This window comes from Podarcis melisellensis (genome assembly GCF_964234715.1).
Source record: "Podarcis melisellensis genome assembly, chromosome: 8".
Classification (NCBI taxonomy): Eukaryota; Metazoa; Chordata; class Lepidosauria; order Squamata; family Lacertidae; genus Podarcis; species Podarcis melisellensis.
Window position 1 is genome coordinate 58,038,588 of NC_138540.1, and position 18,817 is coordinate 58,057,404.

The following is an 18,817-nucleotide window of genomic DNA, read 5'->3' on the forward strand; positions in this document are numbered from 1 at the left end:
CTGCCTCATTCCTTGAGTCAGAACGACTGACTGCCCATGTGTCGGTTCATGACTAGGGGCTTCACATTCCTGCCCCCGTAGCCATTTAGTGATCGCCATGGGGGGAGGGTTTGGGGGGGTTGGGTTGGGTTTTTGGGAGACGCCTGTGCGTGAATTTGTTTTATGTGTGTGGATCAGTGCACACTGACCAACGCACAGCCTTCGCAGTAGGGCTCTGTTCTGATGGCATGAGTAGTCACGACAAACTGGTGGATCCTATCTGCTGCAGCCTTCATCCGCCTTCAGAACCGTTGTAACACACTGCTTGTTATCACCCGCCTGTTCTGCCGTTGAGGACTTCTTGGATCATTCTTTGTCTAGCTCCTTCCCTGTTATGTACTAAGCTTGGATCCTAGAACAATAGGCAAGTAGGATCCTAGAACGCAAGAACTGATTGGCTTGCAGGAAAAGATCAATCAGGCTCCTGGAGGGAAGCAGAATCAGCCAGTCAGACGGGACTCATTGTGTAAATAATGTATATAAAAGCCTGAGGTTTGGGGGGAAATTCAATCACTGTTTTACAAGCTGCAATAAAGAGCATGAAATCACTACAGGACTCTGAGCATACTTAATTTTCTTTGACCTTACCACCTTGGGTGACCCTGCTGGGAGTACGATATTCCCAATGGCTTCGCTCACAAGGGTCATAGGAATGTGCAAGCCCACTCACCATGACAAGTGAGAGAACCGAGATAGATTGCACTGAGCCCTGGTCTCATTGGACAAAGCATTCCACCAAAAAGGCTCTGGCTCTGGTTGAGGACAGCTGGATATGTTTTGGGCCAGGGACCACCAGTAGGTTGCTGTTAGATGAGTGTCACACTCATGGAGGTTGTATTGGAAGATAATTCCCACAGATAAGAAAGGTCACAGACTGTTTAGAGCTTTAAAGATTAGCACAAAAACATTGAACCTGATTCGATACTCCAACTGGAGCCAATCCAGCTGATGAACAACCAACTGAATGTGGGCTCTCCACAAAGTCCAAGTAAGAACTCATGCATCTGCATTTTAGACCATTTGGAGTTTCTGGATATCAAGGGTAGCCTAAATCTCTCTCTCTCTCTCTCTCTCTCTCTCTCTCTCTCTCTCTCTCTCTCTCTCTCTCTCTCTCTCTCATTTATACCCTGCCCTCCCCGGCTCAGGTGTAATGCAAGTTAAAGTAGTCTAGTCTGCAGGTGACTACTGCATGGATCACCATGGCTAGGTTGGAAAGGGACAGGTACAGTACCGATCGCCTAACCTGACATAGATTCAAAAATTCCAGTTTGGCTAAATTTGTGACCAATGCCTCCATAGAGACAGAAGCATCCAGGATCACACCGGGACTCCTGATGGCAGCTACAGGTGACTATTGCACCACATGAAGAGCTGGGAGCTGGCAAACCAAACTGAAATTATTCTGGCCCAGCCATTGGACGCCCATCTTTAATGGATAGAGATTCAGCCGACTCCGTTTCCTCCATCCCAGCACAACAACCTAAAAATTGGCCAATATATCCAGGGTAGCATTTGGCCAGGGTCATGAAGCAGTAGATCCATGATGTTTGTGGTCAGATCTGTAGTTATGTACAAGATATTTGAATAAAGGGTGAATTTGGGGTTCCCCAATGCAAAAAGTGTGATGATCCATGAGGATCCGTGCTTCAAAACCACGTTTTTGGGCCATGGAGTGTCCAGGAAGCCGTGGATCCGGGTTTTTTTTTTGGTGCAGGCTGTGCCCATGAACATGATGTCTGATTTGACAGTGAGTTTGGGTTGGCCCAATGCAAAAAGCTTGAGGATCCATGAGGTTCCGTGCTTCAAAACCACATTTTTTGGCCATGGAGTGGCCAGGAAGCCGTGGATCCTATATTTTTGTGGTGCAGGCTGTGCCGTTGGCCATGATGTGTGATTTGATGGTGAGTGTCAGGGAACTGCCATCGGAGCCAAGGGTGGCGCTGAGGCTCCCAAATGATGACGCTGGAGAGGGAACCAGCAGAGGGAGAGAGGACGCTTCCGCTGGGGAAGGAGATAGAGGTGACACCAGGGCGAAAGGGGAGTCCGAGGGAGCTGCAGAGAGAAGGCTGCCAGTGAAACCAGCGGGGAGAGCACAGGACCTCCTCTGGGGACACCCACTCTGCGCAGACAGCTTTCGCGCAGAGAAGGGAGACGATGATTGGGTGTGAAAGAACTCTTATGTTGGAAGAAATTCAGGAAACGCCCACTGACGGATTCTTCCAATGATTGAGACAGTCCTGGTGTACTGACTGTCCAGCCTGGGGTGAAAGTTTTGTCCAAACTACACAGCTCGGTGCAGTTTGCGCTTTACGCACAAGCAACCCCATACCCCCTTAGAGTGAGTTTGGTCTGATCTAGTGCAAAAAGCTTGAGGACCCATGAGGATCCGTGCTTCAAAACCACGTTTTTGGGCCACGGTATGGCCAGGAAGCCGTGGATCCGTGATTTTTGTGGTGGATGCTGTGCCCCTGGCCATGATATGTGATTTGACAGTGAGTTTGGGTTGGCCCAATGCAAAAAGCGTGAGGATCCATGATGATCCATGCTTCAAAACCACGTTTTTGGGCCACGGTATGGCCAGGAAGCCGTGGATCCATGATTTTTTTGTGGATGCTGTGCCCATGGCCATGATGTTTGATCTAAAGGTGACTTTGGGCTGGTCTTGTGCAAAAATCATGAGGATCCATGAGGATCCATGCTTCGGCACCACGTTTTTGGGCCACGGTATGGCCAGGCAGGCGTGGATCCGAGTTTTTTGTGGTGTAGGCTGTGCCCCTGGCTATGATGTGTGATTTGACAGTGAGTTTGGTTTGGCCCAATGCAAAAAGCGTGAGGATCCATGAGGATCCGTGCTTGAAAACCACATTTTTGGGCCATGACGATGCCAGATAACCGTGGGTCTCAGTTTTTTGTGGTGGATGCTGTGCCCCTGGACATGATGTGTGATTTGACAGTGAGTTTTGGTTGGCCCAATGCAAAAAGCGTGAGGATCCATGAGGATCCGTGTTTCAAAACCACGTTTCTGGGCCACGGTATGGCCAGGAAGCCTTGGATCCGTGATTTTCATCGTGCAGGCTGTGCCCCTGGACAGAATGTGTGATTTAACGGTGCGTTTGGGTTGGCCCAATGCAAAAAGCGTGAGGATCCACGAGGATCCGTGCTTGAAAACCACATTTTTGGGCCACAGAGTGGCCAGGAAGCCTTGGATCCGTAATTTTCATCGTGCAGGCTGTGCCCCTGGACAGGATGTGTGATTTAACGGTGCGTTTGGGTTGGCCCAATGCAAAAAGTGTGAGGATCCATGAGGATCCGTGTTTCAAAACCACGTTTCTGGACCACGGTATGGCCAGGAAGCCGTGGATCCGTGATTTATGTGGTGGATGCTGTGCCCCTGGCTATGATATGTGATTTGACAGTGAGTCTGGGTTGGCCCAATGCAAAAAGTGTGAGGATCCATGAGGATCCGTGTTTCAAAACCACGTTTTTGGGCCACGGTATGGCCAGGAAGCCGTGGATCCGTGATTTATGTGGTGGATACTGTTCCCCTGGCTATGATATGTGATTTGACAGTGAGTTTGGGTTGGCCCAATGCAAAAAGCGTGAGGATCCATGAGGATCCGTGTTTCAAAACCACGTTTTTGGGCCACGGAGTGGCCAGGAAGCCTTGGATCCGTGATTTTCATCTTGCAGGCTGTGCCCCTGGACAGAATATGTGATTTAACGGTGCGTTTGGGTTGGCCCAATGCAAAAAGCGTGAGGATCCATGAGGATCCGTGCTTGAAAAGCACGTTTTTGGGCCATGGAGTGTCCAGGAAGCCGTGGATCCGAGTTGTTTGTGGTGCAGGCTGTGCCTCTGGACATGATGTGTGATTTGACGGTGAGTTTGGGTTGGCCCAACGCAAAAAGCGTGAGGATCCATGGGGATCCGTGCTTGAAAACCACGTTTTTGGGCCATGGAGTGGCCAGGAAGCCATGGACCCGTGATTTCTGTGGTGGATGCTGTGCCCCTGGACATGATGTGTTATTTGACAGTGAGTTTGGGCTGATCTAGTGCAAAAATCATGGGGATCCATTAGGATCTGTGCTTCGGAACCACGTTTTTGGGCCACAGTATGGCCAGGCAGGAGTGGATCCGAGTTTTCTGTGGTGTAGGCTGTGCCCCTGGCTATGATGTGTGATTTGACAGTGACTTTGGGTTTGCCCAATGCAAAAAGTGTGAGGATCCATGAGGATCTGTTCTTGAAAACCACGTTTTTGGGCCACGGTATGGCCAGGAAGCCATGGACCCGTGATTTCTGTGGTGGATGCTGTGCCCCTGGACATGATGTGTTATTTGACAGTGAGTTTGGGCTGATCTAGTGCAAAAATCATTAGGATTCATGAGGATCCGTGTTTTTTAACCATGTTTTTGCGCCATTGCGGGACCACGAAACAGTGGATGCGTGATTTTTTTGGTTCCTCCTACAGACTAAGATGTGGTCTACAGTAGCATGGTGTTTTTATTTTGTTTCAATATAAAAATCATATGAATTCATGAGGATCCGTGCCTCGGATCCATGTTTTTGTGGTGCTTCAGCGCGGCAAAGTGTTGGATCCACGTTTTTTCTAGTCCAGTTTGTAGGCGTGCCTTCTAGGTGTGATTTGACATTGCATTTGTTGGAATTATTTTTTAAAAAGTGGAGGATCCACGAGGATCCGTGTAGATCCGCCTTTTACGGAGACCCCCAACCAACGAAACAAAATGCAGTTGAAACCTAAGAAGCCGCAGCTGTAAACACAAGTAGCTCAATCCAAGACTAAGCATTTGGGTGTGGAGGGTGTTTCTCCTCCAGCTCCTCTTTCTCCCCACAACTTTAAATCCAACCTACCCCGCAACGGTGCTAGGGCAGGGAAAGCAGCCTGGACCTTGGCGTCGTTTTCTCCGTAGCATCATGGGGGGGGGGTGAGATCGCGGGGGTCAGTAGGCGAGGCTGTAGCGCAGCGGGTAGAGGAGACTATGTCTTAAAGGGGCGCGTTGCCCCTTTAAACGCCGCCCCTGCACCTCTCCGACGCCCACATCCGCGTTGGGAGACACCCCCCACCACGACCCACGAAGAAAGAACAAGGCTCCCTGCTGCAAGCGATCGGCCCCTGTAAGGCTGGTGGCTGCAGTGTCCTAGTTTCGGAAATTTCTCTCCCACGCTCCTTCCGGGGGGGAGGGCTTTCCTGGGTGTCTTCCAGCCACTGACCAGTCCAAAACCAGCTGAGCTTCTGCCACGCGTGGCGTCCCCGCGACTCAACCTCCCAGCCTGTGTCCAGCCCAGGAAGGAATCGATCTCATTCTGAGCCCCTGGAGTTTGAGAACCCCCACGCACCGTTTCTCGTTCCTGCAAAAGGGACTGTCATTGGGTTCTTTGGTCGACAGCACCGGCGCCCTCGGAGGAGGCCCCGAGGGGAAGAGCGAAGAGGGTCTTTCCTGCCAACCCTACCTGCCACTTGCCCTGTCGTGGCTGATTCTAGAGGACCCAGCTGTGTGGTGGCAGCACCTAGTGTTGGTGGTGGACCGGGACCATTGCCCGGCCACCTGGCCTCCTTCCCTCAAACACCCGGTAATTCAACATCTACTAGCCAGGATGGCTGCTGCCCATTGGGACCGGTAGGGCAGAAGGTAGGGAGCCCAACAGTAGGTGGCGCCAGAGCCAATGACAAGCAGAGCCAATTCATTCTAGTTTTGTCTCTCTCCTCCTCCCTGCTGAGTTTTGCAAAGGCAGCACTCAGACTAAGGAGGGGGAGGAAGCTGGCTGGCAGTGCCCCCCTCTGGACTAGTTGCAAATAAGAAGGCAGAGAGGTGGGGCAGGGTCCCATCAGCCCCCTTGGACCAGACTCCACTAGACTGTGTACCTCTAATGTCAGAGGTTTAACACTGCAAAATAGGTAATTCAGATATCACAAAGGGGGCCATGGACCACTTTTTTAAAAATAAAGAAACATTTTTTAAAAAAAGGAAAAACAACCATCGCCATCACTTAGCTCAGGTCTGCAACATAGTCCATACAAACAATGTCTGCATCAATTTAACACAAACACTTCAAAAGCCAGACAACATGTTGTCTATAATGTGGGGTGCCGATACAAAAACTCTCATCTGTAAGTCACATTACTGGCAAAAAAATGGCAAAAAACTGCCCCACCTGCAATAATACATCTCTGCAGTATTGATTTCTACAGCCACAGCAGGCACTGCAACTGTCCAAGGGTTTGACTTTACCCCCAAAGGCACACTCCTCCATTGTTTCCCAGGAAAGAAGGATGCCAACCATATGGTTGTCCTGACTCATGGACTACTTTCTCAGGGGGGCCAGGTGGCTTTTCAGCTTTGTGGGAGGGGCTACCAGGAACTGAGTGGCAGGGACTTACCAAACTGCTTCTGCTTCTCCTCTCCTCCCCTTGAAGGGCAAGATGGTTCTCCAGGAGGGTTTTCCCTGCTGTGTGGCTGGCAGCCAGGGGAGGCCAGGGCAAGGTCACCGGAGGAGGAGGACCAAGAAGGGCTTCCATGTGTGGTTGTTTGATGAAATGCTGGTGAAAACTCACACCAAGTGCTTGCAGGATCAGCACCCTGGTGTATTGCTTTGCTGTTTCCCTGGCATCAGCCTTCCTTCCCAGGTGTCATGGCAACCCTTGTGCCACGCTGCAGAGTCATGCTCTTGCCTGCAGAAAGGTCATTAAAGACCCGAGCGACAGAGGACCTCTGTCTTCCTTGCTGAATGGTTTCTTCCTGTGTCCTGACCTTCTTGCTTTGAGTTGAAAGGCCAGCTATGGTGGCTGGTCAGTTACTGTGGAAACTTTCAGGGTGTAGGAGTTGGATCAGCCCTTTAAGAGGGAAGTATTCTACTTGCCAGTTTAGTGTTGAGCAATAGATATGAATTCCCAGGTGCAGCAGAACTACCACGTGGACTGTGAAGCTGCTGTTAACCACATGGTGAACCTGGAGCTCCATGCCAGTTACGTCTATCTTTCCATGGTACCTGCTTGCTTTTTTATCTCTATTGTGGTTTGAGGGAGCATCACCAGAGAGAAGCCCCTTTGCTTTATGCATGTCAAATGGCCTCATGTGTGCTGTTGCAGGGGGATGAGAGTTGTGTCACCCAAGTCTGTTTTAAGTAAACATTTCATGGGGCTGGTGCCAAAAGCATCACTCAGCAGTGGCTGGTGCTTGGTGGGGTGGAAAGCAGGGAGGTCAGCAGCAGGTGGCGCTAGAGCGAATGTCAAGCAAAGCCAACAAACACTAGTTTTGTCCCTACCCTTCTCCTCCCTGTTGAGTTCTACAAGGGCAAGGAGGAGGAGGAAGAAGCTGGCAAGCAGTGCCACACCCTGGACTGGTTCCATGTCAGAAGGCAGGAAGGTGTGGGTAGTCTGAGAGCAGACCAAAGTTGGCGTGGCAGTGCTGCATTCACCCCCATGGACCAGATTCCACTGGCATGATAGCTGGTTGGATCTGGTCACACAGGAAGGCACAGAAGAGAGCCTGCAGACAGGCAGTGATTACCTGGAGCAACAAAGATATATGAAATCAGGGCCACTGTAGTCATCATGCAGCTACCCTCTCACTTGCATTGACTGTAAGCACATGGTGGCAGGGGGCATGTTGAGTGGGGGGCGGGTCCAGCAAGAGTTGGGGAATCTCCTCAATGTTAGTGTTGGCCCTGCCTGAAATCCAAACACTGTTTCTCCCATGAATCATATTTGCAACTCCCAACATTTTAAGCAAAGCTACTGTTGGTCCCAGGTATGGCAATTAGTGTCCCCTATTTCCTGTCACGGGTCAGGTCAAAGTGTAAAGGCTGAGGCATTTCCCTGGGCTGCTTTAGCATAACAGCCTTGTTAACAACAGATGCCTCATAATAAAGACTGAACAGTTTTGCCAATATTGACATTGATTTATAATTCTTAAGATTTTAAGAGACCGTCTGGAATTGTCAGAAAATTCTAACACTTGCCAATGGAGTGTTCTCAGTGAATGGTCAAATTTCATGCTCCCTTCCATGTTTTAGCAGCAAAGAACTAAGAAAGCCGCCAGGCACCTTGGCCTAAACCTGATCCACAGATGGTTGAAACAGCAGCTAAATTGCTGCATAGTCCGCTTAATGGATGACTGGACTTTTTTGTTTTTCTCCCCCTCCCTGACCTCAGTACTACTACTTCAGCCGTGATGATGTTGCCCTCAAGCATGTAGCTACATTATTGAAAGAGGAATCACTCAAGAAGAGGGGATATGCAGAGATGTTATTGAAATACCAGAACAAGCGAGGGGGGTGCATTGTTCTTCAAGACATTCAGGTGTGTGGTGTCTGCTTTCTTGATTAAAATACAGTAGTCAGCAATTGAGGCAAACTAGTCCATTCCCTGTGGTGCCACAATCAGGACATCCGCCTCTGTTTTTGTTTACCAGTGTCAGGATGTCTATCTATATGCTTGTATCTTTTATTTTATTTTGCTTTTTAAAATTAAAAAATAGTCTTTTCACATGGAATAAACATACTTTAAAATACAATAAACTAAGACAGCATCAGCAAATCTCTTGTTCCTTGGAAAAAGGTGTAACAGCAGCTTGAAGCTGGAACCACTACTTAGAACCCATTCATAATGTATTTTAAAGACTCTAATCCACTAGGTCTTTCCAGAGGTTTCTGTGGGGCTGGGCAGATTGTCTTGACTGATGGTTACATCTCAAATGGGAGATGGATGGATTCTATATGTTGTAGAAGGATGAGGAACTTATATTGCCCTTGTCCTGGTTACAGACTACACCTGAGCACATACCATGAGTCTATTGTCAGGCCTGTTGCAGAGCACCAAAATTTAGCTATTTCTAAATAAGCGGCTACCAGCAACAGTGCCAACATCGCCCAATGAGATAAATGTTGATTTGATTCATTTATTATTCCTAGCAAGGCTAACAAAGGCGTTGGATTTATATTACAGATTAATCTGATTTCTTCAAAGACTGCTGACCAAAAGCAGAACACCTTGTCCCGGCACCACCAAAGATGGATGATGTCTATCTATATGCTTGTTGATACTCCCAAAGAACTCCGATAGGAAATTAGGGCAAGGCCTGTCTTGCTAACCCAATTCTTCTTCGGCCTCTCCTTAACAGAAGCCGGAGCAGGATGAGTGGCAGTCCAGCCTTGAAGCCTTCCAGAGTGCCCTGCGGCTGGAAGGAAAGGTGAACCAAGGTCTCCTGGACTTACACAAGCTGGCTCTGGAGAAGGAGGATCCTCATGTATGTCACCCGTGGTTAGTGAGCAAAATTAAAATTAAAAAATGGGTAGACATTTGGGGAGAATGGAGGACCCTGAAAAGGCACTAAAAAGCTCATTCTAATCACCTGGTGCCCTCTGGATTTTTGGAGTACAACTTCCACCAGCCTCCAGCCAGCATTGCCATGCAAGTCTGGGCTGATGGGAGTTGCAGCCCAAACCAACTGGAGGGCACCGGGTGGGGGAAGGCTACACTAGAATCTCTAAACAAAACATGTAGACCAGGAGCTGGTCCAACATTCAGAGACAGGCAGCCCCCTTGGAAATACCATTTCATATTCTCAAATATTGGCTTGAGCCAATGACAGCTCAGGCAGAAGCCTTTCACAGCCACACTATGATAATACACAAGATCACTTTCATGAGTGAACTTGGGCCCTGGGCCCTTGAGCCTTTTAAAGCAGGTGCTTCACCCGAGCTATGAGCCCTCTGCTCACAGCACTCGTCTTATCTAGTATCAAAGCCTTTGATCATTCAAAATCTCCTTTTTTCTGAGCTAGCAGATCCCAGATGTGATGAGGATGATCTGGGTTGGGACTCACCACCAGTGAGTTTCAAAAGAAAAAGGAAGCGCAAGCCCTGAGCAATTCTTCTCCCCCCTTGCTTGCCTTCCCTGTGCAGCTGTGTCACTTTCTAAAGTCTCAGTTTTTGGAGGAACAAGTGGAGGCCATCAAGCAGTTGGCAGACCATCTATCTAACTTGAGGCGCTTGGGAGTGCCCCAGGATGGCTTGGGAGAGCACCTCTTTGACAAGCTCACCCTGGGGGCGTGCAGCTGAAATGGCAAAGGACATGTCCCAAATCAGCGGCTATTTGTTATACACGAAGCCCTTGCAATAAAACATGGGTGCCAATTGAACCCAATCAGAAAGGGGTGTGTGTGTGATTTTTTTTTGTGTGGGGGGGGAATGTGGGACCTGCAAGATAATGTTGCAGCACAGTGCTCCTTTTCAGGAGCCCAGCTAGCCATGTAACCATTATTTTACTATTATTATTAATTAAATTTATATTCCACCCTATACGTGCTGGTCTCTTGTTGGAAGTTTCTATTCATTACTTCTAATGCAATAATATTGCCAACCAATAAAACTACTATATGCACACAAGTATGAACTTACGTTTTGTAAAATGGATTTTATTTTTAAAAATAGTTCTTTTAAATTAAAACCAAGATTCTTATTTTTCTGTCATTTACGTAAATAGATGGGTGCCTACTTCAATCAATACCCCAATGACCTCACACAATTGTAGAGCTAAGTGGAACACATCAAAACTGAAATTACACACAAATTAACATAGAGTACCACTCTGTCTACACCTCTTATGATGCCTTCTCTTCTTATATGCAGCCATCATCAGCCTAATGCCCACCAGCTGTTTTGAACTACAAGGCCTATCAGCCTTAGCTTGCAAGGCCATGCTAGCTGAGACTGATGGGCATAGTTGAAGGCTGCCGTCTAGAAATATTTTGTACCCTCTCCTGACAAAAAATGCTGGATTTGTATCATGGTGCAAAGGGATGGCCCAGTGTAAAACACCTGCCACCAAGCTATGCTCCTCTGCGAGCCCCATGAAACAAATGCTGCTTATAGGAGACTGGGACCCGTTGCTTCAATCCCAAGGTGTGTGTGTGTGTTAAGTCTGCAATTCAAGTTATGTGTGTGTGTTCATATAGATTGTCAAAAACAAATGCTGCTCTTCGGGGGGGGGGCAATTGTATGTGTGCTCTGTTCCTTTCCTTTCCTCTTTTCTTTCAGTGGAGTCATAATAGCTCTGATCTTTAACTGTGGTTAAGGCATTGGGAGTGTGGCATCGACTGTGAGGCTCCCTTTTCCCCAGCATGCATGAATTCCCTTCTCCATCCCATGGTTTAGTTTAACCAGCAGCAGTTGGTGAGGCAGTGCAGGTGGGGTATCTTGGTTCTCCTGGCCTGCCAACACAGCAGGTCGCTGTGGAGAGGGGAGGACTGAGGCATAGGGAGCTTGGATCCACTGCCATGTGCCACACCAGATCAATCTCCCCACACCTCACCCTTTGATAAGCACCAGCAACCTGCTGTTAGGAAGCCAGCCAAGCAAAAGTGCCTCACCAACCACTACAGCTCTAACCATAGGGTAGTGCAGGCACCCCCAAACTCGGCCCTCCAGATGTTTTGGGACTACAACTCCCATCATCCCTAGCTAACAGTGGTCAGGGATGATGGGAATTGTAGTTCCAAAACATCTGGAGGGCCAAGTTTGGGGGGGCCTGGTGTAGTGTAATGTCTGAAGCAGCATTAATCAGGAACGCTAACCAGGATTTCTTTTGTAACCCTGTTCTGGAACAACCTATCTGCTAGGGCAAACCATACTGTTGTTGGTGGGAACTAACACATGAACATGAGAAGAGGAAGCCTGAGAGGCAGGCTTCTGTCATCTCCTAACCGTGGTTGAAGGTGACTGGGAACATTGTCACAGCATCAGACTACTGTTTCAAATGGCTTTGTAAGGGGAGAGGATTTAGGCTAATTTCCAGGCAACTTCTCACTGGAGGAAAGCAGCATTTTATGGTGGGTATTTTACAATGGGCTATAAATAACAAAAGAAGCAATAGAAGAGGTAGTATTATTAAGACAGACGAGAGTGAATAGTCTTAAATCCCTGTATTTCCTGTCACTAAAGAATATTAGTCTCCCACCAGAGTAGATAAGGAATTAGAATCCAGCATTTAAAAACCACATTATAGGCTGCAGTGCCAGATCATGCTTGGGCTAGTAATCAACACATGCACACCATCTTTCCAATGCTTCCTGCTTGATGCATCAGCCTCAGTAACACACCAGAGCTGGACATTCCTCGGGAGTTTTCTATTTAAGCTGCTACATCCAACCCGATGCTCCTCACCACTTTGGTTCATTTAGCCCTATGCCGATTCATTTCCAGGAGGACAAACACTTTGATTAGGATGTACAGCACTTCTGGTAGATAAACCAGGGTGATGCAGTTTTTTGTGGTACTTTGTTTAGATATCAATAATGACAAAGACCTCCGGCGTTTCATCCTCATGAATCTGCATTGCTGAATAGGTTATAGCTTTGACCTCTGTGCCCTGCGAGGGAAGAAAAAAGAAAATTTGAGTCTATGAACAGGAGTCTAGGAGCTCAGCTGCACAATGATAGGCAGAATCTCTGGTAGGTCTAAGAATACATGAATGGAAGGGGTGATTTGTTAAGCCTGATTTATTTCTGGGCCTCTAGTACTCTGGAAGGAAAACGACAACATTCATAACATACCTGGGGATGCTTGGGCAAAGAGAACTCTTCTCCCCACCTTAAAGAGGGAAAAAGGGTAATGATTATTACAAGGTTACTGAATTATGTCACAGTGCAGGAAACCCCTCTGGTCATTTTATGAAAGACACGCGGAACAATGATGAATGTTGAGGAAAAGAGGAGGCCATTCTGGCACCCCTAGCAGCCAGAATGATTTCCCACCCAAGAACCTAGAGAGCTATGGCATACAAGGCTCTCGACTCCAGTTCCCAAATGGTCCATACCCAGGAGACAGTGCAGGGATCCATTGGAGGAACACTGTCCCACATGCTGAAGTGTGAATCAGGAATTAAGAAGGCCAAGACAGCTCCTGGCATCTTCAAAGGCCTCCATTTCTTCTTCTTCAGAACCAGGGATTAGTTTGAGCCCCTTACAGCAAAGCAACATTGCTGAAGTGGAAACATGCATTCTCTTTAAAGAAAGCAAACTCTTTGCTGTCTCCATCCAAGAAGGATCCTGGAGGAGCCCATGGTGAGAGTCAGTGGGGAACTAAAAAGGCTCCTGGCACATGCAAAAGGACACTTGGTACACACTCTATGGAAACTTTCACACAGAGCCAACATGTCTTGACTCTCTGGCATTTCCATCAACATTTTTAAATGGCATGATTCCACTTAACTCACCCAATAGATCTTATTCTGAATCTTATTCGGTCAATGTGGAGCACTTTAACTTCCTACAAAATGGGGGAGGGGAACAAACATATAATTAGTTGATTTCAAACAATTAAAAACTTTCACATAGCTCTAGTAATAACTGGAAAAGGTACAAGGTATTTCAGTTCCTTGCAGAAAAATAAATCCTAACCATCCACACAACTTCAAGGCATATGAAAAGCAATACATTTCAGAAGTCAAAGGAGCTTCTCTTTCAGTCTGTATAACAATTTCTTTCTCCCCATTCTAGCATCTTCAACTTTTCCGATAATCTAACTAGTTTTGCAAAGAATTTCCAGAACTTCGATCCATAAACTGTAAGCACATTGCAGAGGAACTTTGAGGAACATCATTGTCCCTTCTTTTCTGTTGTTGGCTATCAAGCCTGGAGAAGACTTCTGTGAAAGTTGAATGCTGGCTCCCTGCTTTATGATTACAGTTGATGCTAATAAGCACAGTACAGTAATGTTCCTCTTTAGATTTTCTCCTTAGTTTCTTGATGCTACCTCAGAAATTAATGTATTCAGGCAGAATGGATTCAATACCTTGGCAATGCAACAACATGTGACCAAACTGTGACACTGTGCAGAACACATTCCAATAATTGAGAAATATCTCAAGACTGTAAGGAGGAAAAGAGCAAACACTCACCCTGGGAATGAAAAACTCATTGGCGCTGAATTTATAAAGCCACTCATCCAGAAAGTGGAAGAGAAGAGACAGCATGTCATGTCCTGTTGGAGAGAAGCGGGGTGGGGTGGGGGGTGGAGACATATTGGGAGCTTTAAGGTGCAGGACTCCCTCCAACCCAGTATGTGTGGCAAGCCTTCCTAATGACAGACAGATGTCAGTGTAGGCTCAAACTCCCACTCAATTCCCCTTGCACCACAGATCATGGCTCAGCAAGAGATCAGAGAGCCAACCCTTGCATGGGGACCGATAGGACACCTCACGAACCATGAACTGTATCTTTAGGCGTCAGGCAAAAATGTTTTTCTATAACCAGGCCTTCAGCTTGGGCCAATTAACATTCTATGTCTTTTTTAATGTGTTTGTGGAAGGGGCGTGCACGTTATTGGTTTGCTTTTGTTTTTATTATGTATTTTGTGTTCTAATTTTGTATTTTTATGCAGTGAACTGCCCTGTGATCTTCGGATGAAGGGTGGTACACAAATTTTAAAAAAACAAAAACAAATAAATGTCATGGGGTTTTTTGTTGCTCTGCTTGCCTCTGAGACTGAACATCATCTGGATAGCTCAGTTAGTTAAAGCGTATGCTGATAATGCCAAGGCTGCAGGTTTGATCCCCGTAAGGGACAGGTGCATATTCTTGCATTGTAGGGGAGTTGGACTAAATGGTCCTGAGGGTCCCTTCCAACTCTATGACTCTATAATTCAAATTCTATGATTTGAAGCTGAACTTTCTGCTTGTCTGTTTCCTGCTTGCAAAAGCATCACCATTTATACTTACAGGCCTGCTATGCTAAGTTTAAGCAGTCCAATTTCAGTGAATCCTGAATAAGCACAGGCCTCAAACTATAGGGTGTTACTCTGTTATAAATGTGTTTGGGAAACAGCAAGTGACAGTTATGCTGGCAAAATAGTAAAGACAATCATTTGCCACTGTGTTTATTAATCTGTACTGCTGTCGTTCTCAAAGCATCACCTTACCCTCTGCTTCCACCTCTACTGTGTCCAGAGGTTCAACCGTCTCTGTATCCGTCATGTACCCAAACATGGCCATGGCGCATTGTTCAAATGCTTCTTCCAAGGTATCTCCCCAGGCATGCAACCTAAAATAACACACACACATTACAGGGCAGTAGTTATAAGCAAAAGCTGAGAATGTACAAAGGAGAAAGTTGCACTTAACGTAGGAAAGACCAATTGGCTCCACTTCTAACAAGTTCACTATTTGCAGTTTAAGAATTGTCCATTCTCCGCATATAGTAGTCACCCTTGAAAACTTTGTACTTGGAATTTATGAATTCCTAGCTCCATCCTCTGCACAACTAGGAACTTTCTTTGTAGGTGGAAAATAAGAGCAGCAGGAACATCCAGCACACAATAGAAGGTGTGCAGCATCAATCCCCGCTTCCTCATATTTGTTGCTTTTGGAGCTTTCAAGAATTGTGCTAAAATATGAGCATTGTGGGAATGGGGGGCCGGTGAGAGGTAATCTGCTGCAGATTCTAAGAAATCTGGCTTGCCATTTCTTGCACTTGGCACTTTTTTGGGTGTTTTTTCTTATTACCATAGAGTGATAGCAAAAATCCAAAACAGCCTTGTGCTGAAATACAGAAGCCATGACAAGAAGACATAACAACAAAACTCTAGGCATACATCTCGTTTAGAGGAGTTATAGATGGCACACCATCCAACCTACTTCACTCTCTAGCAGACAAGAACTGTGTAAAGAGGTAACGCACACACACAACTCCTCAATTAATTATATATGTTGCCATACTTCCCAGCTCTTGGCACTTTTGATGAACTGGATGTTGGTTATATTATTATATGGAAAGGCAATATACAAATTGAAAATACTGACAACACTGTTCCCCCATTGAAATCCCTGAGGCTTTTGGGTTTTCTCATATAACCCCATCTATTGGGATAATGCCAGATACCTTTGAAGAAAAGCTGTTGATTCAAGAGGTCTGCTTTGCACAGAAAAGGTCCAGATTTCAATTCCTGGCACCTCTTGGGAAAGCCAGGAAAAGTCTTTCTCTGAAACCCTGGAGAGCTGCTGCCAGTCAATAATCGTAGATGCACCTTAGCTTAATGGACCAAAAATCTGACTCAGCAGAGGACAGCTAACCCTGTTCCATGTACCTGGGCAGATTTTATCTAAGCAGCACACTTGTGCTTGTTTATACAGAAAAGGTCAGATGTGGTAACATCAGCAATGGGGAGAATAACTGGTGAAATATGGTATTAGCAGGGTGGGAAAGTACATGCATTATGCAACTGAGGAATATTTCCCCCTTAAAAGATTATTTGGGTCATTTTGCTTTTTTTTGCCTTCTCATTGTCCCTGTTAGATTGTAAGCTTATAAATAAATACTTACTGCACATCAGCAGTATGATCCAGATCTAAATAGGGATTAAAAATATGAAAAAATATGAAGCTACCTGGGGCAACTTAAAATAGTTTATTCAATTAAAAAAAGAAAAAAGAAAAAAAACAGATCTAAAAGACCAAGATAGGGAGAATAAGCAGTCAGAACAAGAATATTCCAAGCACAGTAAATTCATTTACACGTACAGCATAACAATACATCGCAAGAAGCTGACCCTTCTAGAGTGAGGTCAGGGGGTGTAGCAGGTTCGTCTCACCAAAAAGAAAGTTAAGACAAAATGAACTGCACAGAAGTATATTAAGCCCTCCACAGCAAGCAGTCTCAGATTTTATTTTCGAGAGCAAAACCTCGCCTTGTCTGCCAAGTTTCAACACGCTCTCCTAGCCTAGGAAACAGCAACGCTTTACAGGAGGGCAAAACCTTCAGCATGCTGGACAAACCCCAAAGTGACATTCTGGGTCCAAATAAATAGCATCGCCTTGCTAAAGATTTTGGTTTTTTTTTCTCCTACAGACCCAACAGAGCTACGCTGTTTATGGGTGTGCGGAGCCAACGCTGTTGCTCCAATCCGCCCCCCCCCCTTCTCTCTCCGGGGCGCAATACAAGACTCCGGAGAAGAATCCCACCCAGCAATGCCCCGCAGCCTGTAACCGGCACCCTCTTTCCCCGCCCCGGTTCAAGATGTACAGGCACTCGGTTTGTGGAATTTCTGGAGCTGAGCCCAGCGCTGCATTTCCACCAAAGAACTATAAATCCACGCACAGACTAAGACCTCTCAGGAATACACTCACATTCATACTTCTTATTGAGAGGCGGGTACTTCGTCTTAACGATTTTCTGGTCCTCTGTCAAGTTGTAGTCCCGGTAGTTATCTGCCATGGCTTGCTGCTTTTGCCATGCAAAATTCAATTCACTTCCTTCTCTTAGGACAGAAGAGACGAAAGATGGCCTCCTTCCTGCCTAAAGCATGTCAGCCGCAGCCAAGCCCGCATTTAAAGGAACAGTTCCCTTCATTATAGATCTATCTGTATCATATTTATATATCTGTATCCATGCTGCTTTATTAGTACTTCCCCCTCCCCTGAAAAGCGGCAATTTGAAATTTTGTGCTTTTGATTCTTAGACCTACACATCGACCTGGCAAAAAGACAATTAAACAAGATGTTCCCTTTTCCTGAGCTATACTTGCTGTTTTTAAACGAAACATTCAAACCAGGGCTCCTGTGTGTCCTTCAACAGCTGACTCCTGTCAAGCAGAAATTCATTAGGAGAAGCTTTTCCAGGCATATATGCCAATGCAAGGGCAGCAAAAGCTTCACCTGCTGGATATCTGCCTGGCCTTATACAGCTGTGAAAGGCACAAGAGTGGCCTAAGAAGAAGATAGTTGACAATCCTTTGGTTCTTTTTTATTATTATTGCTGGCGTAGTAACGGTGCCATAATTTTAAGGTTGCATGTGTATATTAATTTTATTCAGTACGCTTTCATTCCACCCTCCCAGAACCATAGAGTGGAGTACAGGATTCTTCCCTTCACAACCTGATTATCACCTCTGTAAAATAGGCAAGGCTGAGTGATGGGGACCGGCACACCACCACTTAAAGGGAATTTGGACCTGGGTATCATCAGTCCTCGTTTGAAACTAACTGCTGGAACAAAGCAGTGCACAATGGATGATCACTTGTTTTTTTTAATAAATAAAAATATATTAAGAAATATGCTACATGCTTTAGGCAAATCATGTTCTTCTCACTCTTTCGGTTAATCTCATATTGGAAGTATTTCATCTGTTTTGAGGTGATTATAACAAGCCCCACAGTATGCAATGGGCCTTACTCCCTGGATGATGTGCATAGAAGTGTTTACTTACTTACTCACACACACCCAATTATATATAATGTAACAAATACAATTAGACCACTTTGCTTTTGTGTTGGCATATAAAGGGCAGGGATAAATATACAAAGCACCTGACGACATTTATTTTGTTTCTATGTGCCAAAGCACTTGTGAAGTTGGGCATTTTATGATGTTAGCCGCTTTGAGCCCAGCCTTGGCCGGGGAGGGCGTGATACAAATAAAAATGTATTATTATTATTTTGATTGTTACTCCCATTTTACAGGTGGGAGTGCGGAAGCAGCCACATGTACCTCAAAGGCCAATAACATTCAGTAGATTTTTTCAGCTATCACATTTCCCTAATCTCAGCCCAAAAGGCAATGTTTGCTTCTCCAATAGACTCGTACAATCACCCGTTTCGCAAGAGTGGCCTAGCAACTCTCAGGCCGCCTAACCAAAAACAAAATGGCGGCCCCTACGGAAGCTTCGGCAAGCCACTGCCCTTCTTCCGCAACGACGAAACGGGAGAAGGGAGGGGTGGAGAGAGCGCGTGCGCCATCCTTCCCTCAGCGAGCACGCCCACTCGGCCCCG

General features: G+C 46.3%; 2 protein-coding genes across 5 annotated transcripts; one reads left to right on the forward strand and one right to left on the reverse strand.

Annotated features, from left to right (window-relative positions):
• Nucleotides 1-6,756: 6,756 nt before the first annotated feature.
• Nucleotides 6,757-10,207, forward strand: LOC309377224 (ferritin heavy chain A-like). 2 transcript variants are annotated; one of them, XM_081924216.1, is made up of 4 exons: nt 6,757-7,039; nt 8,209-8,355; nt 9,176-9,301; nt 9,839-9,970. In XM_081924216.1, exons 1-4 carry the CDS (start codon nt 6,938-6,940, stop codon nt 9,887-9,889), a joined length of 426 nt encoding a protein of 141 aa, XP_081780342.1. In that variant the 5' UTR covers nt 6,757-6,937; the 3' UTR covers nt 9,890-9,970. The 2 variants fall into 2 exon arrangements, with proteins under 2 accessions (XP_081780342.1, XP_081780341.1); XM_081924215.1 differs by having other exon boundaries at nt 6,760-7,039; nt 9,960-10,207.
• A 238-nt stretch (nt 10,208-10,445) lies between these two features.
• ZBTB8OS (zinc finger and BTB domain containing 8 opposite strand) lies at nt 10,446-17,639 on the reverse strand. 3 transcript variants are annotated; one of them, XM_081924217.1, is made up of 7 exons: nt 17,177-17,635; nt 16,374-16,398; nt 14,974-15,095; nt 13,954-14,036; nt 13,270-13,322; nt 12,608-12,644; nt 10,446-12,423 (listed from the first exon to the last, which is right to left on the reverse strand). In XM_081924217.1, exons 1-7 carry the CDS (start codon nt 17,262-17,264, stop codon nt 12,337-12,339), a joined length of 495 nt encoding a protein of 164 aa, XP_081780343.1. In that variant the 5' UTR covers nt 17,265-17,635; the 3' UTR covers nt 10,446-12,336. The 3 variants fall into 3 exon arrangements, with proteins under 3 accessions (XP_081780343.1, XP_081780344.1, XP_081780345.1); XM_081924218.1 differs by lacking the exon at nt 16,374-16,398 and having other exon boundaries at nt 17,177-17,639; XM_081924219.1 differs by lacking the exons at nt 16,374-16,398; nt 17,177-17,635 and adding an exon at nt 15,933-16,350.
• Nucleotides 17,640-18,817: the final 1,178 nt, after the last annotated feature.

What these genes read in the sequence shown, in the direction of transcription:
- LOC309377224 (XM_081924215.1), top strand. Translation starts at nt 6,938, where the DNA reads ATGAATTCCCAGGTGCAGCAGAACTACCACGTGGACTGTGAAGCTGCT. An exon ending in GTTACGTCTATCTTTCCATG is followed by an intron (nt 7,040 to 8,208) that starts GTACCTGCTTGC and finishes CCCTGACCTCAG; the next exon opens with TACTACTACTTCAGCCGTGA. An exon ending in TGGAGAAGGAGGATCCTCAT is followed by an intron (nt 9,302 to 9,959) that starts GTATGTCACCCG and finishes TTCCCTGTGCAG; the next exon opens with CTGTGTCACTTTCTAAAGTC.
- ZBTB8OS (XM_081924217.1), bottom strand. Translation starts at nt 17,264, where the DNA reads ATGGCAGATAACTACCGGGACTACAACTTGACAGAGGACCAGAAAATC. An exon ending in TCTCAATAAGAAGTATGAAT is followed by an intron (nt 16,399 to 17,176) that starts GTGAGTGTATTC and finishes ATCCCTATTTAG; the next exon opens with ATCTGGATCATACTGCTGAT. An exon ending in ATGAGTTTTTCATTCCCAGG is followed by an intron (nt 13,323 to 13,953) that starts GTGAGTGTTTGC and finishes CCCATTTTGTAG; the next exon opens with GAAGTTAAAGTGCTCCACAT.